Consider the following 25,327-nt stretch of genomic DNA (forward strand, 5'->3'; position numbering starts at 1 on the left):
TTTCTTGGTTAAACCTTGTGTTGAATGGGCTATGGGGTCTTTTACTCCATAGGGCCTCATGTATTTTTGTGATGTGGGTCACACAGCACCCTCTGTGCCGTGACCCAGGGGTGTCCTAGGGACTCCCCAACATAGACTCCATACCCTGGGACTGACTACTGTCTCCCAGGGCATGTAAAGTCACCAAAGACTTTGCTAGTCTTGAATCCTGAACAGAACCAGTACAAACCATCATATTGTGGACGTACTGGCTGGGGCAATTCGATTGCCCCAGGGTCTGTTAGTCGAGGGGGCACGTCTCCGTCCCCCCTGATCGAGTTTTGGCTGGTGGCAGTGGAAACTACTTTTTATATTCGACCGCGAATATTTCCCTATGGGATTTCCCATTGTTTTAGGCTAACACATTTAATTATTTATTTACGGTAGCCTTAAACATACCGCCGGTTTATATATTTATTTTTATAACTCCGGTTGGGACTTTTTGCCAAAACTTGATTCTAAAATGGCGTTGGTGTTCGCCTCTGTAACTCTGACCCAAAGTGGAGCCCTTTGTTCCACTTTTGGCGGGCTTCTCCACAGAAGCCCTCCAAAGTGGTGCCACTCTGTCTGGGGTACTTAGGAGGGGTGGAGGGGGATTTAGGCACCCTGGACTGAGTTACCTTGGTAACTCAAGTCGCACTCCGTCCTGATTGGCCCAAGTGGTGAGCCGCCCGGCTCACCACTTAGCATGTTTGAGTGACAGCTAGGCTGGGTGAATGGGGGCTTGCTGCATAAAAGCAGGGCTTTGGGGACTGGGACTTCAGAAGTCGCCACAGGACCAAGAATCCGACGAGGGAAGAGCTGAGCCGACCTGCTTCGACGACACCACCCGGTGGAGCCCTGCTGAACCGTCTCACCACTTTTTCCCGACGACCGAGGAGAACTCTTAACGGAGTGGCTCCTTCCCTTGACTGGTGGGGACAACCAGTTTTCGCCTTCTTTCCGTTCTTTGAGGTATCTCGTGGTCGCCTTGCCTGTGCCAAGCACCCCGGCAACCGGAATACCACACTTTACCCCCATACCGCGAAAGTCGGTACCAACCCTTTAACCGGAGGACTCCGCGGCTGGTTTCTTCCCGGGCAGTGCAACGACCCTCTTCTTCTGCTCTTCAGCGAGAACTTCTTCTCCCCTGACCGACGTCGAGCCCTGCTGCCACTGCCTGGAACAACTGCCACCGCTGGAGGATCCTTTCCGCTTAAGGTACTGTGTTCCGCCTGGCTTCCCTTGCTACCGACTGTACGGGGTAGATTTAGTCCCCGGCTTTCGAACCTGGGAGTGCCTGGGACACTTTGGCTAAACTTTCTGAGCCACTCTAAACTCTTTTTGACTCTTTGCAAGACTTTGAATCTCTAACTAACAGTGTGATCTTGGGCACATTTTCGCTCCGGCTACTCTAAGAGTGGGCCCTGCCTAGTGACTTTTGCTCACCTGTGACTTTATTCTTCTTTAAGCCTATTGCAAGTGTTCTGGACCTTAGAGTGGTGTGTCTAACCTATTTCTGCTTTTTCTCTCCCTTTCTTGGAAACTACTAGAGTGTCATCTAACGTTAAGCACTCACCTCTGTTTTAATTAAGTGGTGTTTACCTAGAGTTGTCTAGATAGGAGAAAGGATTGAATCTACTTTCATTATAACTGTGTTGAAGTGCTTTTACTATATTTTTGCTAGAGTGTTTTTAACTTATGTGTATTTTAAATAAATAACTATATACTTTTGAAACCAAGCTCTGGTCAGTGTTTGCTTGTGCTATTGTGTTTTGGTACATATTGTGTATACTTTGCATACTGCCTAACTCTTCTTGAGGGAAGTCTGACTGCTCAGCCACAGCTACCAGGTAAATCTGGGTGGTACAGGCTGCTACAAAAGGGGTTTACTGCTCTACCTGTAGTCTTAAATCTTTTGCAGTGTTCCCCAAGGGAACTGCACAGGTTTCTGCCTAACAGCGTTTAGTTTTCAGTGAAACATTTTTTAAACTATTAACCTAATATGAAGCATAACATCGTGTAAGAGAGGTATAATGAGACCACTAATTTAGGAATTTTGGAGGCTTATCAAAGATATCCGCTTGGGGTCTTGGTGGCTCCTGAGACATTCCCTAGAAGATTCCGGCAGGGGTATGCAAAGAATTCCTAGGGTGCTAGAGGTACACAAGTCTTTTCTTTTCCTGAGGGATGCCATGTGTGTATCCAAAGCATTCATTGTAAACCTTTATGTGTAAAAAATGTGAAAAGAGGACCCATAGTTCTGTGCACAATGTTAAGTCTCACTAACAACCCAATTTGTTACCTCCTTTAGTGTAGTGCGCCACAAGGACATAAGTGCCCGGCACTACGGCACCACTGACAGGTTTCGCATTGAAGTGTCTGAAGAAGGAAACCGGAAGAACTTGGGCCGGAAGGAGATCACCTCAGCCCTTCACCCAACGAAGAGGGAGCTGTACCCAACCATTCAGAGGAGGCCTCTTAGAGAGACTATAGCATGGCAACCACAACACATCCTCCCTGCACAGCAAGGTAAGCTCAAACAGCAGCCATTCCCAGCTGATTCCAAGGGAAGAATCTTATTATCATTCAGTGTCCTCAGAGTGTGGGAAGCACAGCCGGAAACGTTCACTGTGCGGTGTGTATGTGATCATGTGCATCCATTCAAAGTTCTGTTTGCAAGAAGCTCGGCGTGCAGCCGTTCAGAGTGCAGAGTGTGAGAAAAACATAATATGCGCTTCATTACAGTTTTGATCATGCAGGAGAGCTTAGTATGAGAGCAGAACAGCCTTCATCCATTCACAGTGCTCATTACACAAGAAGCACAGCCTGCATCCATTCTGAGAGATTAGTATGAGAGAAGCACAGCCTGCATCTATCCACAGTGCTGATCATGCGGGAAGCACAGCCTACATCTATCCACAGTGCTGATCACGTGAGAAGCACAGCCTGCATCCATTCACAGTGCTGATCACGTGAGAAGCACAGCCTGCATCCATTCACAGTGCTGATCACGTGAGAAGCACAGCCTGCATCCATCCACAGTGCCGATCATGCGAGAAGCACAGCCTGCATCTATCCACAGTGCTGATCATGCGAGAAGCACAGCCTGCATCCATTCACAGCGCTGATCATGCGAGAAGCACAGCCTGCATCCATTCACAGCGCTGATCATGCGAGAAGCACAGCCTGCAGCCTCTCTGAGAGCTTAGTATGAGACCAGCACAGCCTGCATCCATTCTCAGTGCTGATCACGTGAGAAGCACAGCCTGCATCCATTCACAGTGCCGATCATGCGAGAAGCACAGCCTGCATCTATCCACAGTGCTGATCACGCGAGAAGCACAGCCTGCATCCATTCACAGTGCTGATCACGCGAGAAGCACAGCCTGCATCCATTCACAGTGCTGATCACGCGAGAAGCACAGCCTGCATCCATTCACAGTGCTGATCACGCGAGAAGCACAGCCTGCATCCATTCACAGTGCTGATCACGCGAGAAGCACAGCCTGCATCCATTCACAGTGCTGATCACGCGAGAAGCACAGCCTGCATCCATTCACAGTGCTGATCACGCGAGAAGCACAGCCTGCATCCATTCACAGTGCTGATCACGCGAGAAGCACAGCCTGCATCCATTCACAGTGCTGATCACGCGAGAAGCACAGCCTGCATTCATTCACAGTGCTGATCACGCGAGAAGCACAGCCTGCATCCATTCACAGTGCTGATCACGCGAGAAGCACAGCCTGCATCCATTCACAGTGCTGATCATGCGAGCAGCACAGCCTGCATCTATCCACAGTGCTGATCACGTGAGAAGCACAGCCTGCATCTATCCACAGTGCTGATCACGTGAGAAGCACAGCCTGCATCTATCCACAGTGCTGATCACGTGAGAAGCACAGCCTGCATCCATTCACAGTGCTGATCACGCGGGAAGGACAGCCTGCATCCATCCACAGTGCTGATCACGCGAGAAGCACAGCCTGCATCCATTCACATTGCTGATCACGTGAGAAGCACAGCCTGCATCCATTCACAGTGCCGATCACGCGAGAAGCACAGCCTGCATCCATTCACAGTGCTAATCACGTGAGAAGCACAGCCTGCATCCATTCACAGTGCCGATCATACGAGAAGCACAGCCTGCATCTATCCACAGTGCTGATCACGCAAGAAGCACAGCCTGCATCCATTCACAGTGCTGATCAGGTGAGAAGCGCAGCCTGCATCCATTCACAGTGCTGATCACGTGAGAAGCGCAGCCTGCATCCATTCACAGTGCTGATCACGTGAGAAGCGCAGCCTGCATCCATTCACAGTGCTGATCACGTGAGAAGCACAGCCTGCATCCATTCACAGTGCTGATCACGTGAGAAGCACAGCCTGCATCTATCCACAGTGCCGATCATGCGAGAAGCACAGCCTGCATCCATTCACGGTGCCGATCATGCAAGAAGCACAGCCTGCATCCATTCACAGTGCTAATCATGTGAGAAGCACGGCCTGCATCCATTCACAGTGCCGATCATACGAGAAGCACGGCCTGCATCCATTCACAGTGCCGATCATGCGAGAAGCACAGCCTGCATCCATCCACAGTGCTGATCATGCGAGAAGCACAGCCTGCATCCATTCACAGTGCTGATCACGTGAGAAGCACAGCCTGCATCCATTCACAGTGCCGATCATGCGAGAAGCACAGCCTGCATCCATTCACAGTGCGGGGTGTACGAGCATCACAGCCTGCATCCGTTCTGAAAGCTTTGTATGAGAGCAGCACAGCCTGAATCTGTTCTGAGAGCTTTGTATGAGAGAAGCAGAGCCTGAATCTGTTCTGAAAGCTTTGTATGAGAGCAGCACAGCCTGAATCTGTTCTGAGAGCTTTGTATGAGAGAAGCACAGCCTGAATCTGTTCTGAGAGCTTTGCATGAGAGAAGCACAGCCTGAATCCATTCTGAGAGCTTTGTATGAGAGAAGCACAGCCTGAATCCATTCTGAGAGCTTTGTATGAGAGAAGCACAGCCTGAATCCATTCTCAAAGCTTACTATGGGAGCAGTACAGCTTGCAGCCGTTCACATTGCTGATCACGCAAGAAGCACAGCCTGCATCCATTCACATTGCAGGGTATATATGAGTATCACAGCCTTCATCCATTCTGAGAGCTTAGTATGAAAGAAGCACAGCCATCGTCTATTTACAGTGCTGATAATGTGAGAAGCACAGCCTGCACGCATTCACACTGCTGAATATGCGAGAATCCCAGCCTGCATCCATTTTGAGAGCCTATTATGAGACCAGCACAGCCTGCATCCATTCACAGTTCTGAACATGTGAGAAGCACAGCCTGCATCCGTTCACAGTGCTGATCATGCGGGAAGCACAGCCTACATCCATTCCCAGTGCTGATCATGCGAGAAGCACAGCCTGCATCCGTTCACAGTGCTGATCATGCGGGAAGCACAGCCTGCATCCATTACAGTGCGGGGTGTACGAGCATCACAGCCTGCATCCATTCGGAGAGCTTAGTATGAGAGAAGCACAGCCATTGTCTATTTACAGTGCTGATAATGTGAGAAGCACAGCCTGTATCCATTCACAGTACTGACAATGAGAGAAGCTCCAGGATACAATATCTGAGGCCCTTGGCCGAAACGTACTGCAGATCAGAGTGCCTCCTTAGACCAACCTCTCACGGTGGCAGACATTGGTGAAGCGATTGCCTCCCTCTCCACTGGTAAAGTGCCTGGAAGCAACAGGTTACCGGCGGAATTTTACAGAGAGTACGGCTCTGCCTTGGCCCTGGCCTTATTGAAAGTTTCTGAAGAGACGTATGAAAACGGATTACTCCCGCTTAGCATGAGGGAAACCTTAGTAATACCCAATCTTAAGCAAGCACAACCTCCACAACGATGTGACTCCTATCGCCCCTTGGCTATGCTAAACTGTGACATCTAGCTGCTCACGACAATACTGGCCACCCAGCTGCGCAGGATCATTAGCTCCGTAATACACGTGGACCAAACCGGGTTTGTACCTGGCCACAACACCACAATGAATCTCCGCTGCATACAGCATGTCGTAGACCAGACTAATCCCCTGAACGAGTGCCTTGCAGTTGCGTCTCTGTATGCTGTCAAGGCCTTCGATTGTCTATTGGGAGTGGATGATTGCAGCCTTGAGAGGATTTGGGGAGGGCTTTGTTCGTTGGGTGTTACTGCTTTACTCCTCCCCAAATGCCAGAGTGTAGTCAGGTAGACATGTGTCGGCCTCATGGAATATACAAAGGGGTACCCGCCAGGGATGCCCTCTCTGATGTTGTAGATACTTGCACTGGAACCGGCGGCTGCGTACTTGTGACAAGAGTACCCGAAAGCAGGCATCTCGATTGGTGACACTACACACCTCATATCACTATGCGCCAATGACGTACTGCTCCATCTGTGTGGACCCCAGCACAACCTGCCTGTTGTGCTGGACGTCTTAGATGAGTTTGCTGCATTGTCTGGGCTTCTTTTTAATAAGAATAAATCCTGCCTCTTTCCCATAGCCGGGTTGCGCCAGCTCGTTGAGGGGACTCCCCCTGACTTAGGGTTGCCATGGGAGCAGTATTCCTTCCGATATCTGGGTGTTCACATCACACACATGCCCCGGGAAACACACACCTGCAACACACTCGGAGCAGTGGATGGTGTTAGGAACGCTATGACTTTTTTGGTCCAAATGACCACTCTCCCTTTACATTGAGGCTTCTTTCTTTCACTTCGCTCCCCAGACGCACTTCTGAGAGATTTCCTGTGGGGCACGAGGCGACATAAATTGGCACTGAAGGAGTTGTGTTTGCCCTATAGCGATGGTGGGGTGCAGTTGCCGAAATTTGAACTATACTACCTGACCGCTCAACTGAGCTTTGTCGCAAAATGGCTGTCTGACGACCTTAGCCAAACAAGGGGCGGGGGACAAAAAGTTACAAGTTACCAGGGAGATGCCCTTACTTATATACGTTTTAACACAAAAACGGGCAAAAAACGTATGTATAACAATTTAGTTGCAGCTTAATACTAGATCCAGACAACCTCACTTGTCCCCTAACACTGGGGTTGTCTGGATCTAGTATTAAGATGTAACTAAATTGTGATACATATGAGTTTTGTCTGGCGACCTTACCACTGAATCTGAACTCCTACTACCACTAGTGAGACCCGCCTGGCTCAGGGAAGTCCTTTGGATTCCGATGAGCTATTCCACTTCCTACCCTCTGCTTGTGGGGGGGCCACAGTGCTGAAGTTATTGGGAGTCTGTCGCCTCGATCATAGTGCGAGAAAGCCTTGATGTGAGCGAGCTGAAGGTCGTGCGGTCCTGGGAGCCTTGGGTGTATCCACCTGAGGGGATATGTATGTTGAGGGGACGTTCAGAGAGCTGAACAGCATGCTCCGATTGAAAGGTCTTCCCGGAGGTCAGTTCTTGAGGTATATGCCGGTGATGAGGATTGCTAAACGCCAGTGGGAGTCATGGCCTGCTGAGCCAGAGGTAAATCCACTTCTGGCTGTCCTATATAGCCGTGAAGATGGCTGGAGACCTGTCACTAGACTTTATGAGTGTTTGTTAAAGGGGACTAGCACTAGAAACGGCGCATTAAAATCACATTGGGAGGTAGATGTTGAGTTGGAAATATCTGCTACACAGTGGGACAGAGCGCTTATGTTTACTAAACACGTTTCCCGAAATGCTAGATTCCGACCGCTCCAGGTAAATGTGTTGCATTGAGCCTACATGACCCCTTGCAGGGTGGCTAGATTTAATCTGAATTCTGCATCGATTTGCCCATGGTGTGAACGAGAGGGCGCTGACTTGATCCAAATGTTTTGGAAATGTGTGAAGGTGCCAGGGTTCTGGGCACAGATCGAATGGGCTTGCACTGCGGCTGGAGTCACTAGGTACTATTGGAGCCCACTTGAATGCTTGCTGGGTGTGTATCCTAGGCCTAGTAAATATAAACATGTTGTTAAGTTTATGGACCAGGCGTGCTTGCTGGTGAAACGACGCATAGCCATGGCTTGGAAACTCAAAAAAGGACCGCAATATGCATTGTGGCTCCATGACTTTCGTCTATGGTGTGAGCCTGAAACAACGGCGTAGCTTAGTGCAGTGCAACTCCACGATAACTCCTGGAAGCAGCTCACCTTAACAATGTTTCATCCCTCTGATGATAAACCTCCCTGAATGCGTTACCATTGCTGTTTGAGATACTGTGCTTGATATGTATGTAGCTGGGCACTTGAGTTTTAGCTCCCGGTTACGATTGGTTGAGCGACACTACCACACCTCAGCCTCCCTGGCGTCCCCCGCATCCCATACTGCAGAGACTACTTGTTAATGTATCATACATTCAAGCCTTAATTACTTGTTTATGTATCACTGTTTGCATTCGTTTTGTTTATGTGGAATGAGGCACATTTAAATCCTGATGTAATGTGATAATCAAAAATGCCAATCAACAGACTTTAAAATAAATAATAAATAAATGCTTGGGCGGATTATGTAAGTGTCTGGCAAATGCCTGTATAGGAAACAAACTGTTGGCATTGATAATGCTTATTTTTAACAGGAATTCAGTGCATGAAACAGATGCAAGTATGCACATTGCTTATAAACGAAGGGCCTGAAGGCATTTGTATAACTTGAAGAGCTGGTTTATGATGTACATTAAGCCGGTGCCTTTGAGAAGTCTGTTCAGAAAGCACAGGGCAAGCACCGGGCAAACTCGGAGATCCCAGGGGTATGTGTTTTGGGAGAGGAGGGGATGGGTGGTGAGCGGGTATGGCCAAAGAGACTAACGTGGTCATAAGCAGTCAGAAGTGGGCGAAGAGCCAAACAAACACCCTCCGGCACTGTGTTCCTCCCCACATCCCATCCCTCTCCTTTTTTCACCTCCTGCGATAATAATTTCAGCTCCTAATTTCAGTGGTTACTGCTTCACCTAACAGCAAAAACTAAGAAACTGATAGCAAAAGGGACTTGGTTGGTGGGGTGGGGTGGGGGAGGACACAAGGGTGTTACTGGGATGGGATTAGTGAGATGGCTTATTTATAAAACGACACAAAATGTGAAAGAAAAAATAAACATTGTAACATGCAAATAAAGTCAGCTGAAGAGAAGAGCACGGATGGCAAGGCATGGATCGCTACGGCCTACTACTGAACCCGTTTCCTATGTGACATTTGACCAGGAGCCCGGTTCTAGGCTAGCCATATTTATTGTAGATGTTTCTGGGTACATTTATGTTGCAGCAATAATATATGTTGTGTCAAGTCTACACCTATATCTGTACATCCAGGTATATTTATTGCAGCCTGGCTATTGGTTCTTGCTGTGTATCTCTACATCCAGGGATATTTATTGCAGCCTGGCTATTGGTTCTTGCTGTGTATCTCTACATCCAGGGATATTTATTGCAGCCTGGCTATTGGTTCTTGCTGTGTATCTCTACATCCAGGGATATTTATTGCAGCCTGGCTATTGGTTCTTGCTGTGAGCATCACACCTCTCACACTTCCTCTTGTTTCCTGCTACACAGCCTCTGCTCGTCCTCTGTCACCAGCCCTCTTCAGCCTCTACCTTCTGGTTGGGGTGATCTGCATAGCCTTTCTGATGCTACCCTTACAGGGTGAGATGAGTACCTTGGTGCCGGAGAACCTCCACGCCACAGTTATTCAGAAGCTGGTGTCTGCCTACGTATTAGGTAAGAGTCCTTTAAGCTCTGTGTGGGGCAGGAAGCTGCTGCGTCACTTGTGGGACCCGGATTACACTATTTATCATGGTAGGCCCACATTAAGCTTCACCTTGTTTTTGGGGATCATGCTTTAGTCCATGCAGTGAATGAATCTTTTTTGCCTGCAACCAACGATGGACCTTTCGGTGATGGCAACACTTTTCATCCCATCATCCAATAATTGATACCTTTTTTCTTTATAACATACATTCATCCCTTTTCACTTCCTTGCGTTCCTTTCCAAATGCCGCAATTGGTTGCCAACCTCATTTGTACCCCCAATGGCCGAAACACAGGCCCTACAAGGCAGCCAAGGGGATTCGAGCATAGAGTGCTAATCTCCTATAGGTTACCAAGCTTGGCTACGCATAGCTGCAGTCCCCGAGTGATGTATTGAGGGTCTCTTAGCATTATTAGCAGTGGAATGGTGGGAGTCGCAATATATTCTATGCAATAAATGAGAGGTAGAGGTCAAAGTACATAATGGAAGTTCCTTCCGTGCAAGAGAATCTAAGTGCATGGCAGTATGGGGCAAACATAGATGTATAAAAGGAAAATCTAGTTGGTTTCTAAATGCAGCAACAATGAAGTAATCAGAATATAACGAAAATAAAACGGAACTAGTAATAGTAGAACTAAAAGTTGCTATGTATAGTTTCACTGTGTCAAATTTAGAAGTTCACTTATGATTCCTTGTAACCCATTTTGAATCCCTTTAGTATTTTTTCAGTTTTTGTTTATTTTCTGATGTCTTTTTGTATATTCAATAAGGAACTATCCGAAGACTCACTGGTGAGGGTAACACATTTCAAAATGTTCTGCCTTGGTAGTCCATAAGGATGACGGGCCAGGGTACTCCAAAAGTACCCCATTTTGTCCCTTGGTGAATGTGCCCACCCAGAAGGTTTGCCAGGTTACAGGCTGGTGACAGCTATGTACTTTGTATTTAGTTGCACCCTGCTGTATAGCCTTTTACGGGGTTGTGTCAGGTTTCAGAAATGATAATGGGACACCAGGTTGTCATGTTTTTAGACAGAGGATCTCATCACGAGTTGGGCTGTATTCCCAGCTGCAATACCGCCGACTGTAATAGCCCTAGCACCGACCGGCCTGGTGGTATTGCCACCGGATCACGGGTTGGGCCTTAACAGTAAATCCCCATTCCTGATTGGGTTCATGGATCCAATGGGGAATTTTTGGTGCTAATACTGCAGGCTGATACAGCCGGCTGTAATACCACTGAAAACAGGGATTTTCACCTCCAGGCAGGATTTCTGCTTTCACACACTTGGAATTGGCTGGTGTACTCCCCTGCCAGGACTTCTGTTTCAGTCCTTGTCTTCGGCTACTCCCAAAATTCCTTATATATAATTTAGGATAACAAATCCCTTTCATATATTATCCTCTCACTGCTTCGTAGGTATTTGCACTGTGTACATTCACACATTAGAAGAGGGGTAGCTGGAGATTTAAGCACCCTTTTTTTAATATGTCCCTTTATCTCATTCAAATGGTTTCCCAGTGTCCTCCCTCGGCGTGCTCGCCTACATGCCCCAGTGTCCCTGCTGCTTCTGGGTGGACTCCCTGGTCTTTGGTGGTATTTGGGAACTCTCTTGCGGTCTGCAAAGAAAGGATTTTGGTCCGACTCCCTCTCGCGGTTGCCTTTCCTTCGTTCATCACTCCTCCGTGACTTCCACTTGACAAAGCTGCTCTTCTCTTGGCTCCGGTAAGAAACACTGATTTTCTTAGTCTGTGAACGCCCAGGGGTCACTTGCTGATTCACGGCGTTCCCAAAACAACTTCCCACTCAGCAGCTTCTTTGTCTGCTGGTGAGCCTCCTGGCTGCACCACACCTGTCTCGGCTCCTCGCTTCTCTGCCCCTTGCAGAGAGATGTACCCCTTTACGCCGGTCGCCACAGCAGCTGTCTTCCATTCATGGATTGAGCTGCTTACATTTTCCAGGCACATGTATGTGTCGGAAAACACTAGAGCGCTCATTTTGCTTGCAGTCTCTTTTGCTCCATTCCATCTTTCTCGTTCTAGTATTTCGAGAATTCTCCGAACCGAAGTCCAATGCTGAAAATCGATTGATGGAATTTGAAAAAGCATTTTCAAAAGCCTTTGATGGCAATTTAGTTCTGTTTGATTGACGAGTAGAACTGAAAAAGGCTTTTTTACCAGATTGGCAAGATTAGTTCATAGATTTAATGGAAGGGGTTTCCCTGTTCTTTCTGGGAAAAGGAATAGATGCATGACAATAGGCCATGAGGGTTTCAGACATGGGGAGGTTATTTTCAAGGGAAAGGGGGGGGAGCCATGACATCTCCCCAGAGGATGTCTCCTCCCATGTGATGCTCCTGTCAAGGAGTCCCCCCCCCCCCCTTCTCACCTGAATCAGTTCTTTACCAGTGTCCTTGGATGCTGCCTTCTTTCGGATGGATTGGGTTTTGAAGAAGGCGGCCCGTGTCTCTGCCGAATCCAGAATGCGTTCAGTTTTCCAGGAGGCCGAATCCAGGAATCCAGGAGGCAAGGTAAGTTCGCTAGAACTAGAATCCAGGAGGAAGAAGAAGGGGGGGGGGTTCGAGGAAGGGAAAGCGGAGTGTAAAGGAGAAGAACCGCGAGCTACGGAGCACACGTCTGGTCGCTACTTCGCAATAGCATTGAGACGCGCGGAGCCACGGTCTAGAAATAGAGAAAGGTTACGTCCAACGTATGGAGCGAGAAGGTAATGCGTTGGCCGGCCATATTGGAGGTATTAATGTGTATAAGCCCGTTGTGACAGGGACCAGGAGGCCCAAAAGGGGCGCACCCTGTGATTCATGACAGTATGCCTCCTCCGAAGACCCTTCCCTCCTGGTTTGCCCGGGTGGATGAGGTGGAACCTTCTGAGCAGCCGTGGGGCCTTGATGTTTGAGAGAGGTTCCCAGGTTCTTTCGCTAGGAGGATATCCTTTCCATTCAACCAGGTATTGAAGCTGGCCCCTTCTATACCTGGAATCACAAATCCGAGATACCTCATATTCCAATTGGTCATCGACCAGTATAGGAGGAGATCTGGAGGGTTTTTGGGAGGATGGATAGTAGGGCTTCAATAAAGATGTGTGAAAGACTGGTGTATCGTCTTCCAGGATTCAGGCAACTCGATCTGATAAGAAACAGGATTTATAATTTCTTTAATGGAAAATGGACCATAGTACTGAGGGACCAGTTTACTGGGCCGTAGATGTCGGGGTAGTAATTTTAAGGACAACCAGATCTGATCACCAACTGCATAAGAAGGGCCAGGTCTTCTTCTGGAATCTGCATATTTCTTGGTCTGTTTCCTGGCCTTCTCCAAAAATTCCTTGGCTTCTTTATGTATGTTGACAAGGGTTTTGATCCAGGAGTCAACTGTAGGTACTGGTGTAGATTGGGGAAGAACAGAAGGTAGGGCCGACGGATGAAATCCTTGACTGCAATAAAAGGGGCTGATCTTAAGTGCCGAATGGTCAGAATTATTGGAAGCAAATTCAGCCACGGGTATCGGGAGTGACCAGTCATCCTGGACCTTGGTGGCGAAGCATCGAAGATACTGTTCCAGGGTTTGATTGACACGTTCTGTGATTCCATTGGTTTGAGGGTGGTAACCTGACGAAAGGGCACGTTGGATCCCTAAGCATTGACAGAGATGTTTCCAGAATTGTGAGATGTATTGAGGTCCACGATCCAAAATGATCTTGGAAGGGAGTCCATGCAAACGGAATGTGTTCCAGGAAGATTCCTGCTAGTTCAGAAGAGGATGGTAATTTACGCAGGGGCGTAAAATGAGACATATGAGTGAACGAATCTATGGTAACCTATGGTAACCATGATGGTAGTATACCCACGGGAGGGTGGCAGTTCCACAATGAAGTCCGTAGCGATAATCTCCCAAGGCCTAGTTGGCAATGTAGGTTGTAGTAGAAGGCCCGCTGGTTTCTTGTTATTGTGTTTATTTTGGCTGCTGACAACACAGGATTGAATGTACTGCCGTAAGTCGGGTCTCATCCTAGGCCACCAGAATTGCCTTTGTATCAGACGGAGGGTATTGGTGACACCACGATGTCCGGAGTGTAGGGTATCGTGACAGAGATTCATTATTCTCTGTTGTAGTCTTTTTGTAGGGATGACCAACAGATTGTCTTTGAACAAATAACCTTCCCGGACCTTTACATTCCAAGGATTTCTTTTGGATTTGTCCTTCCACAGATCAGAGGATTGGGTTTGGGCTTGGATTTCTTCGAGGAAGTTGACTGCCTGGGCCACAAAGATCGTGGGGGAAATCATCTGAGGATATGCCTTGTCTTCAGTGGGCTCGTAGTCAGGTCTTCGAGATAAGGCGTCGGCGATAAGGTTTTGTGATCCAGGAACGTGAGTGATATGGAACTGGTACTGGGCCAAGAAATATGCCCAACATGCCTGACGACTGTTCCTACACTCCAAAGACTGTAGAATCTGGAGGTTCCGCTGGTCAGTACGGACCTGAACTGGATGTTTAGCTCCCAAAAGAAGATGTCGCCATTCAGTGAAGGCTTGGCGGATGGCTAACAATTCTTTTTCCAGGACTGAATAATGTGTTTCACTAGGAGTCAGAGTTCGTGAGAGGTAAGCAATTGGGTGTTCCAGTTCATCTCCTAATTCTTGTTTCAGGACTGCGCCAATGGCATAATTTGAAGCGTCCGTTTCTACCAGGAAAGGACGGCTAGTATCGGGTTGAGCCAAGATAGGAGCTTGCGTAAACTCTGTCTTTAAACGCTGGAACGCCATATCTTGTGGTGTTGACCAGAGGAAAGGAGTGTCTTTCTTCAGGAGAGCAACAATCGGTTGAACTATCTCGGAGAAATTAGATATCAATTTCCGGTAGAGATTGGCAAATCCCAGGAAAGATTGATTTTGTTTCACGGAAGTAGGAGCAGGCAAGGTCAATATGGCTTTTACCTTTGAAGGGTCCATTCCGATTCCTTCTGGGGTAAGAATAAACCCTAAGTAGTGAACGGAGGTCACATGAAACAAACATTTTTCAGGTTTGGCCAGGAGTTTATGATCTGAGTCTCTGCAAAACTGCCTTCACGTGCTCTTCATGTTGTTTAGGATCCTTGGAAAAGATCAGTATGTCATCCAGATAACAAAGAGAAAATTGCCGGGGCGTTAGCCAATCCGAAGGGCATGACTAGGTACTCAAAATGGCCAAAGGGTGTTCTGAAGGCGGTCTTCCATTCGTCTCCTTCCCTGACACGGGTCAAATGATAGGCGCCCCTGAGATCCAACTTGGTGAATATCACTGCGCCTCTCACGACTTCCAGGATATCCGAAATCAGGGGTAACGGGTACCGATCCTTGAGGGTACATTGATTTAGCCCGCGATAATCAAGGCAGGGTCTGAGTTCCTTGGTAGCCTTCTTGGGAACAAAGAATAGAGAAGCACCAGCAGGAGATTTCGAAGGTCTTATGGTGCCATTTTGAAGGTTGGTATCCAGGTATTCTCTTAGGGCCTTCTTCTCGGGTTCGGAAAGAATGAACATCCTGCCGAAGGGAATCACTGCAGAGGGTTCCGTATCTATTGCGCAGTCTTCAGGTCTGTGTGGGGGTAAGGCCTGGACAATGGCAGTCGAAAACACATCAGCATAAGCTTGGTAGACTTCAGGAACTGGCATGACATTGGTTACCATTAGTGGTGTCTGTTGTTCCTTTGTTGGTTCCTTTGGGTGTGTTAATGGAGGTTCTAGGGATAGACAATGAGACATGCAAAACTCTGAGCCTAGGAATAGGGAACCCGCAGACCAGTTAATATATGGGTTGTGTTTCTGTAGCCAGTGCATGGCCAATACCAAGGGGTAATGAGCTGACTTAATAATGTCAATCCTGATCAGCTCTCGATGGTGATTTATTGAAAGCTGGATCTCCTTGGTCTGAAGGCTTATGGGTCCTGATGTGAGGGGTCTTCCGTCGATAGCCTCCACAGGCTGCATGGTGCTTCGTGTTTCGTAGGGAATCTGATGTTTATCAACCCACTCATGATCAATGAATATTCCTATAGCTCCGCAGTCTACCAGGGCCAAAATGGAATATTTCGTATTCTTGGATGGTGATAAAAAGGCCTGTAGTACCATCAAATTGTTTTGTCCAGGAGAGTTCAAGGATGGAATGGATGTGGAGCAAACATCTCTCTCCCGAAGCTCTTCTCCATCTAGGATCGGGAGCTGGCGTTTCCCGAACGCTGAGGGGGTGCTAAAGGACACTCCCTAACCAAATGCTTATCTGAGGCGCAGTACATGCACAAGCCCGTATGAATTCTCCTCATTCTCTCTTGTGGAGATATGGGTCCACGAAAGGCCCCGATCTGCATGGGCTCGGATTCTGAAACTGGGCTTGGGTTGATTTCCGGTCTGGGGGTACCCTCAAATGATACCTTGGAAGGAGTTCCCCTGGATTTCTTCTCGTCTGACTTCCTTTCCTGGATACGGAAGTCAATCTGCATGGCAAGATCCATTAATGCCTGGAATGAGCTTGGTCGTGCCACTCTGGCCAGCTCATCCTTAATTTCTTCGTTCAATCCTCTCCTGAACAGGGTAAAACTCGCCTCAGTGGACCAGTCCGCTTCATTTGCCAGTTGTTTATATCCTGGGCCCCTTGCGGAGCCGCGGAAGGCGTGGTCTAGAAATAGAGAAAGGTTACGTCCAACGCATGGAGCGAGAAGGGAATGCGTTGGACGGCCATATTGGAGGTATTCATGTGTATAAGCCCGTTGTGACAGGGACCATGAGTCCCAAAAGGGGCGCACCCTGCGATTCATGACAGCTCCCTCATACAGCCGCCCCCATGGTCAGGATCAGCAGGATCAGGTAATGGCTGCGGTCCCTTGGGCACAAGGGAGTAGGTTACCGCCGGGAGATCAGTGATGACTCCATCGGATTCATCACAGTTTTTAGCCACTTGCTCCATGAATTGGAGCAACATGGATGCTAAGTTTTATGCCATCTCTTTTGTTCTCCAACAGAAATAGGTTAACATGCGGTTAGATCGGCCTTCACAGCAACACTGACCCAAGACGGGTTGGCGCTGCCTAACGTACTAGAATATGTTCATTCAGTCCAGATAGGGGCTGCTTTTGATCTGCCCAAGAAAAGTAGTGGGTGGAATCTGAGCAATCTTTTGTGCCACTCATGCAACAGAAAATGCACTTGCTCCCTAGTAGCACCAGAACAGGATACTCAAATGCTTTAGAATCCAACAGAATCAGTCATCAATGTTAGGAGAGGTATCACTTTTCCAAAATTTCAAAATCTGCTTCTTCTTGGAATTTGTCCCTTTTGTCCAAGAGGGAGAAAATCTCCTTTAAGGCAAAAGATCAACTTGATAAACATGAGAGGATGTGGGGGGCATTTAATGATCTCTACGCTTAAAATATTTGCTCGTGTTCTAGGGTTCTTATTTTACTTTGATTTTGTGTTTGTTTTTTCATTTTATTTCCTTCCTTTACTTTCTGTTGCATTACTCCCTGTATTCTTTTCCCTTTTGTTACTTCACTTCTTAAAGATTAATTTTGGAAGTTATGGGTGAATAAGTATCACCTTGTACTTTTGAGATATGGTATTATGTTATATTGCTTCTGTAAGGTCCTAAATGTATGAATAAAGTGTTGAAGAAAAAAAAAATGCAACAAAATGACATTCTAGTATTGGGGGAAAAGGCACTGCCCTCCCAACTCCGGTATATAATAATACAGAATATTCTCCAGGATTAAAGCATTAGTAATTTACAGCACAGGGGAGAGGGGTGGAGGGTTGGAAAGGTTTGGACAGCTGGTATCTGATAGTAGTACACTGTGATTTTGAAGAATATAAACAAACATCCTGTGTTGTGCTTTGTCCCTCTACTCTTCTACCATCTGCCTCTGTTACTGTGAAACCTCATCAATCTTGAATCCTTCTGGGTGTGAAAGGAGGCCTTGTTTGTAACTTTGCATCACCTGCATGTGCAAACTCGACCAGTAGATAGTGGATTGGTAACACTGTATTATTTGCATGTGGAAATGCTGATGGCAAACCATGAACTCGCCACATTGCATCATTTGTGGCAACTCAAGGTTGTAGATAATTTCTCTGGGCCTTTCAAGTGAATCATTCCCTACATTGGCATATCCAGAAACAGGGTTAAAAGTATCTTGCATGCACTGCTGAATATCAGTTAGTCTAGGTGTTTTTTTTTTTATTTTCCTCTTGGGGACTTTGGGTCTGACTCTTGAGAGCCTCGGGTTCTTCAACCTGGCACGCGGGCACACATAGATTCTCCTGTGACTGTCCACTGCCATATAACAGGGATTATGGAAGGTAAAGCAGGGGATCCTCCCTCTAAACCATCTTCTTCTAGCCTCCCCATGTCTCCAAAGAGGGGTTGGGGGCTTCGTCGCAGCATGTGAACTGTGATCATAAGCTGTGGGTCTATTTTCATATAATCAATATTTTGAAGCAGAGATCTGGAAAAATAATGGAAAGCAAGAATAGACCTTGTGACTTGAGAAATGAAAAGAACACTTCTGCCCGTTTAGGTTAAAGTTTCTCCCAACATTTGCAAAGTGTTAATCCTCTTTATATTTAAGTAAGGCATGGCATGTGGCAATTTTTGCAGCTATATTAAACAGAGCTCTATTTGAATCCGGTTCAGTCACCACATTGAAATCATTTTTAATGAGAAGTTCCCGATTACAACATTTGAGCACTTTAGTGGAAAAGATCAGAAAAGATTTGTTGTGGTTATCGTTGAGACCATGGCTAATTGCCATGGTGAAGTTTGAGGCTTAACGTGCGCCCTTGGTCATCCCACTTTGTACCCTAGTGTCGTCCGTTGGTTCTGCTTTCATATTGCTTGGCAAACCATTCAGATGTTATTCTTTGCTGACTATCTGTGTTTCTTGTAAGCGGTCATATTTACATCCATCTCCCTAAGTGGATTCAAGATCATTTTCCACTTACTCAGTGAATTGGCAGCACAAAATGAGAGGGTGGCATCATGATGGGGATGAAGCATTACAGCCCAATTAAAACATTTCCCCTGCATTCGAAGTATATACTTGATATGCTAAGGGGAGGTCTCCCTCTGGTCCCACCCTCCCATCTGGTGTGACTAGAACCTGAACACATGCCAATATACAATTTACTCATATCTGATTCACTTTTCATACCACATGTAAATTCAAGAAAGCATAATAAAATGATGCATTGGCAGCGCTTTCCAATCCCCGTTGACAAGGCCAATATACTCGTCTTGTCATGAGGCGAATAGGGGGACTGGAGAACAGGGAGAGATCCAGAGCCAATCCTAAACCTCAAAAAGGACCCCATGTTCTCCCACCGCCATTGAGCCAGCATGTATGTTTGCAGACCCTTTTTTATCTCCAGCCTTACCTCTGTTACAAGGTACTTGCCAGTCTCTTTCTATTTGCAGAGCTCCCGCAGCAGAAGTACATCGAACCTGAAAATCCAGATGAATATCGCTTGACCGCTGCAGAGAATCAGAGGGGTAGAGGCTGCTATAGTACGCTGCCTCAATGCTGACCTCGCAGAGCTATGGAAACAAGCAGGCAAGCTCCCGCAAAGCCATGTAGACAACAGAGGACCGCAAAGGGAGATGGCCCGACATCCTCTGGAAAGACTAAGCAGGAGACTGAACATTAGCCTTCCCAGGCCACCAGCTTAAGTACACAGCAATGTTACGGAGCTCCCAAGCAGGGAAACCGAGCTGGCTCAACCAGCCGCAGGTCATCTTGACCAGGAGCAACACAAAGGAGAGAAGGCACCACCCTTCCCAAGGGACTTACTGGGAGACCCCACAGGAATGGGTTCTGAAACTCCATCTTTGGTATGTGGGAATCCCCCTTCTTAAGACTTTTCATTACAGACACACGACCCGGGTGGACAAAACAGTGACAGATTGGCCAGGGAGAGCTACCCAGTCCCAGGGGAGACAGGGAGATACAAGCAGGCCACAGAAAGCGGGAAGTGTGTTTTATGGGTGAGGTCAGAGACGGAGGTGGAGGATGACCAAGAGACCAGCAGGAGGAAGGAAGGAATGGCTGATTGTGGAGGTGATTTGTGGAGCAGGTGAGGTATTGACTAAGGATTGGAAGGGCATCCGCAGTGCGAGTGTGCAAGGTTGTGTGGTGAGTGTATAAAGTAGTGTAAGGAGTGTTTGTGAAGAAAACTTTACTGAGTGAAAGGATGATGTGTGAGCAGTAGAAGGGAGTAGTATTAATGTGGAGTAAGGAGTAGTAGTGGGGAGGAGAAAGTAGCAATATCAAAGATCAGAGGGTGGAGGCAAGACCTGGGCTGTGTGGGAGACACCAGAGGGACAGGAGAGAGGCTGGAGAATAAAGGCATGAGGAAGGAAGACTCAGTGTAGTGGGAGAAAGGAGGAGAGAGAGAGAGGAGAATGTGAGCATGGAACATAACATCAATTCTTAGAGGATGCCTGTAGGGCATTTCACAATCCCCATTAGATAACTAACAACTGGTTAGAGTAGGGACAGTTAAGAAGTCCGTGATGGAGCGTAGGTAGCCGGCATTTAGATCATCATTTCTAGCACAAGCTAGCCTCTAGACTGTAGCTTGTCAACATTTGGTAGCGTGAACCAGGAGTCACGGCTATGGAGGAGGGCCATAAAACGACACTAGAGAGAGCGAGGGATGGCCCTATCGCCCACAATGGCATTTAGAAAAAACCCTGATCCATCTCTACGTATAAGAGTGATTATTTTGCCATCTGTGACAAGGGCCCACTGTTCCAGGTCAGGGATTGGACACTTAAAACAGGCTCATTCATCACTTTATAAGATAGGTCGAACTGAGGGCATGTGGAGAACAGCAATCATTTGGAGGAAACCGCTGTAACACCACTATAACCCTGACTCACATTAGAGTAAACCGAACATTACTGCTGTTACATAGCTGCATGTAAAGCTGATCCGGTCACAAGACCAAGCCACACAACCCAGAGAGCAGATCAAATATCACGAGCCACGTATATAATATCATGATTCTGGGTCCTTCTCTATCTTTTCACGGCAAAGCCATCTCATTTGCTGTTGTCTCGCCTTTCGCGTCCTTGGCCTGGTGAACCGGTGGCATTTTCCTGCTCTTCTGATTACGCTGATCATTAACTTTAGCTTCCTCTTTGGGAGTTAAGACTTGTATTTATTACTTGTGGAATGTGAAGATAGGCATAAAGGGAAAGCCCCCTTTGCAAGCAAAGTGCTATCTTTTACCCATGCTGCAGTATGTTGGATTCTCAGATGTGAATCACACCCTTGTATGCAGCGTTCAGGAGGAGCAGGGAGTTAGTTAGCATGAGACACCATCATGAATTCTGAAAATGGCACCGGATAATGAAAGTGGAAATTAACCTTTACAAGGGCCCCAGTGTGAACTATTACAACAACCAGGCCCATGCCGGACAGGGGAACGAGGGAGGGCCACACCCCACCACAATTATGAGAAAATCCAATCTAGACAAGTCGTGTCTATGACTGAAGACCCCAAACCTAGTAAGCTTGCACTATTTAAGTATTTTGGTCCTTGGGTATTCTGGACCTCTGCAGCAGCCCAATAAACATGTATTTACCACTCTGTGCCTTAAGCTAGGCCCAAGGGGAGTAGGGCCCATACTGTGCTGTCTCACTCTAGAGAAGGGAGCATATGGCTTCAGATAAACTCCCTGTGTTAGCATACACCCAGATAGACCTACTATACCTCAGGGGTAGAGGGTTCCGATTTCCACCCACATCCACCGCCCTCAAAGACACAATCTCTTTTTGGTGGATCTATCACAGTTTATAATACAGAGGGATCTTTATTCAAGGGATCAAGGGCTGCCGTCTTATTCCTTAGGAATGCAACAACTCCATCCCCTGCTACAAGGTAGGTTGTTTCTTCAGGCCTTCGTGTGTTCAGGACGTGGCGTTTGGAGGGGGATGTCTGTTAATGTGATCTGGTAATCTGAAGGAGTCGTGGGGACCCCCTTTGCCGGCTCATCTCTGCACTTCTTTATTAGTTTGCAGCATAGCCCTACTCAAGTTGCAATCATTTGGCCTATCTGACAGAGTGCTGCTTCGAAATCCTGGCAAATACCTCTGTGCAGAGATAGTAAAAATGTCTTTGGGTGGCAAAACACATCTAGTCCTTTAATTAGTCAAGTTGCTACTCTACCAGTATGGACGGGCCAGGGTGCCCCAGGTATTCACTCTGTCTTGGTGCCCGGCACACCCTTCACGTCACCCTGGACTGCCATTCGATCCCTCCTCTTTTACATACAATTTATTATATATTTATTGGTTAATCTGTGCTTCCGACAGTGACACCGACTCTTCAGGGTCCACTTCTCTGCAATGCCCTGCTTCCTGAATTTAGACATCTAGAAGATTGTGCCATTGCCAAATAATGCCTGAAATCGTTGGCTCTTTAGACCAGCATTCCCTGAGCTTGAATGGATCCCAGACTTTTTTGGACGTCATGCTCTGTAGCAAACTCATGTTTTACCATGCAGAAAAAACAGAATATAAATGTACTTCTAGCTTCCTTTTACCAATATGTGGTAGTTGTTGCTGCAATGGATGGAGAATGCGACTATTTAAAAAAAATAAAAACAAGCTTTTCATCTGCATTGCTCTGCTTTTCTTGTCTCCTGCACCTTTTCTGCACACACTCTGATGTCCCACCCGTAGCATGGGCTAAGACAAGGTCTTACTTTGGGAAATACCTCAGTGTTTGTGTAAAACATGTCACATCAGATATAGAGTCATCTGTGTCCTACAAGACTGAAGGCTCAGAAAGAAGACTTGTCGAATGGTTTCTCAATTCATACTAAAATCTGAGACATTCTTAGGAATAATTGATAGGAGCAGATTGTCCCTAGTCTTATTCCTCTGAGTTTCTGGAAGGACTTGAAGCTCATTGATCAACCTGGTCAATTCAATGACTACTACGTTCACAGGTCATAGGTCCCTCTGGGCTCCAACCTAATTTCAACACAGTTGCAATTGTCAAACTTCCTTCCACCCTTGCAGCTACTCCCCTCCTCTTCTCCCCCTTCCCCAGTCTTGCTCACTCATTTTACTCCAGCTGGAGCAGTAGGTTCTTCCACTTCTGTCTTGCACTTGCGGCTTAACAGAGGACCTCTCTGTTCCTGTTATAATTTTCTATGCATTCCTGCCTCTCTGTTCACCAGCCCACCTTACTCCAGACCCACCTTACTGTCCCATCCTTTCTCCCAGCTCTTACTGCTACCCAGATTGGTCTCCCATGAAATTGTGCTCTAGCACCTTAAAGCGTCTGTTTGTGCTAGATGGAATTACAAAAATGTTCTCAAACCAAATAATTGTACAGACTCCAAGAATATGGCAAGTGTAGGGGAGGCATGGTATCACAAGTATGCCACTGACACAATGGGTACAGTTTGTAAAACTTTACTGAAATGGTTGGGTTTGGAGAAAGAGCTAGTCTGCCCTATAACTAAGATGGCAGAAGCCTCGACCATCAAATAATAAATAACGCAGCCCTAGTGGAGTCTGTCAAATCAAAATGGCCTATGCTAACAAAACCTAATGCCTGCCCTATATCTTGTACAAAAAAGTGAATAAAGGAGAAATCGATGGATAAGGAAACATCAGTGTCCAAATGAATAAATGTGGTAGAACCAGCTCTCCTTCCCACGTTAGACCTCACGGAGTAAGGCTGTCCCTGTAGACAGGGTGACATACTCTGGCTTGGCTTCCAACACAAATACATTTCCAGAACATGGATTGAGGCCCGTCTGGTCTTCCACCTTTACGTCTCTTTTCTTAACTTCCCAAAATAATGTTTCAACCAAAAAGTTCACAAAGGTCCCCCTTTGTCGGGCGCAGACCTGTCACCACACAGTTCTCGTATATCCCCCTCTGCTGGGCTCAGACCTCTCACAATACAATTCAACACAAACTTGCAGGGGGGCTCCCTTCCCCATGCTTACTTCACTCCAGGTCTCCCTTTGTCGGGCTCAAACCACTTTTGGATGTTGAAGGCTTTCTAATGTACGTGGCTTACATTTCAGACCACTGCAGGACCACTTCGACTCAAAATGTATAGTTCATTTTTTTTGTTTCCCCTTTCAAGGTGTTAAACTTTTCCATATCACATTTGCTTTATATTCGCTTTCTTGTTTCGAACAATTGACCTTTCATGGAAAATTTTGAGTGGGCAACTTTTCGCCAGACCACTGCGGTAATTAGTATCACTGACCTTGCAGGTGCCTTTTACTTCAAAGTTCATTCACAGGTGTTCTGCCTTCACTTGTGATAAAATGTTGCTATTTCAAACTTTAACATACACCAATCTTTCAGGTCGCTTGCCAACTCATCGGCTTTGTGCGTTTCTTCTTTGCTTTACGATTTTCAATTCACAAGTCAAGGTTAGTACCACAGGCTTGGCCTCGCCTCGCCAACTCTGCCGTTCATCCGAGAGGGTCACTTTCACTTGCAGGATCTGGTCTTCTCCACATGTCTCTTGCATCATGTCAGAGACAAGGACCTCCAGTAGGGAACTCTGGAGTTTTCTGACCCGCTGCTCTCGCCCCTTGGTCCATCGCTCTTCTCCATTAGGTTTGCCTTTGTCCTGGAAACCCTGCTCAATCTCGTGTTCCGCCTTGCTTAGAGTGTGTCTTTGAGTTCTGCCTTTTATTCGTGTGAGGAGAGCCAATTGGCATCAGGTGTATGCACTTAGAATTAAGTGCCTGACTTTGCCTGACACGATTAGCCGGGCATGGCCAGAACGATGTGTGAAAGTTAATGTTGTTACTCTCAGTCACCCTCTTCCTCTGCCCAGTGTTTGTTTAAAAATGTGGGGGAGTTGGGACCTCAAAGCATCCTAAAAAAAGAACCCTCACCCAGGTGATCCGCCCGCACTTGACCACCGCCAGGGTCTGGAGCCAAAGGCGATAGCTGTGCCCTGGGGGGAGGGGAGGGAAAGATAGATAGAGAGAGAGAGAGAGAGAGAGAGATCGAGATCCCTGCGGGTGAGGCACCCTCTGAAACATATCAAGGGAAAGGATTGGTTATGATCTGATAGGATATGACATTTATAACGCGCCTATACACACGTTTTTCAAGGCGCAACAAGGCAAGGGAGGGGGAACAGAGGGAAGACGGAGACAACAATCTTACTAGGCCAGGTGAAATTGAGATTGCGCAAGTGCAGGCGAAGCAGGAAGGGGAAAAGTGCTGGGGGTAAGGGAGAGGGGGCAGTGCAGTACATTGGATTGACAGTAAAAAAATAAATACAATAAATAAAAGCAATAAATAAAAAGTGCAGCCAGCTTTTGGCAAGTGCAAGGGTAAGTGCAGACTTCAGGTGTCAAGTGCTGGTAGGGGACTGTGGGGATACAGAAAACCGTCCCCAAGTGTGAGGGTTCCATGGAGGCAGTGCTGGTGTGCAACTGGCGGAGGAGGGGGGCTGGGCCCAAAATTAAAGGGTAGCCAGGTAACCCGTGCAG

At 47.2% G+C, this 25,327-nt stretch overlaps 1 protein-coding gene across 4 annotated transcripts in view; it reads left to right on the top strand.

Moving 5' to 3' along the window:
• Positions 1-25,327, top strand: part of LOC138566380 (motile sperm domain-containing protein 1-like) — a 139,818-nt gene that overhangs the window by 76,917 nt on the left and 37,574 nt on the right. For all 4 annotated transcript variants that reach the window (XM_069643568.1, XM_069643585.1, XM_069643575.1 and 1 more), the window contains 2 exons: positions 2,333-2,550; positions 9,600-9,764. In XM_069643568.1, coding sequence (XP_069499669.1) covers positions 2,333-2,550; positions 9,600-9,764 — 383 coding nt within the window. The remainder of the gene's footprint in view (positions 1-2,332; positions 2,551-9,599; positions 9,765-25,327) is intronic.

Source organism: Ambystoma mexicanum, chromosome 1p (genome assembly GCF_040938575.1).
Source record: "Ambystoma mexicanum isolate Mex_15411 chromosome 1p, UKY_AmexF1_1, whole genome shotgun sequence".
Lineage (NCBI taxonomy): Eukaryota > Metazoa > Chordata > Amphibia > Caudata > Ambystomatidae > Ambystoma > Ambystoma mexicanum.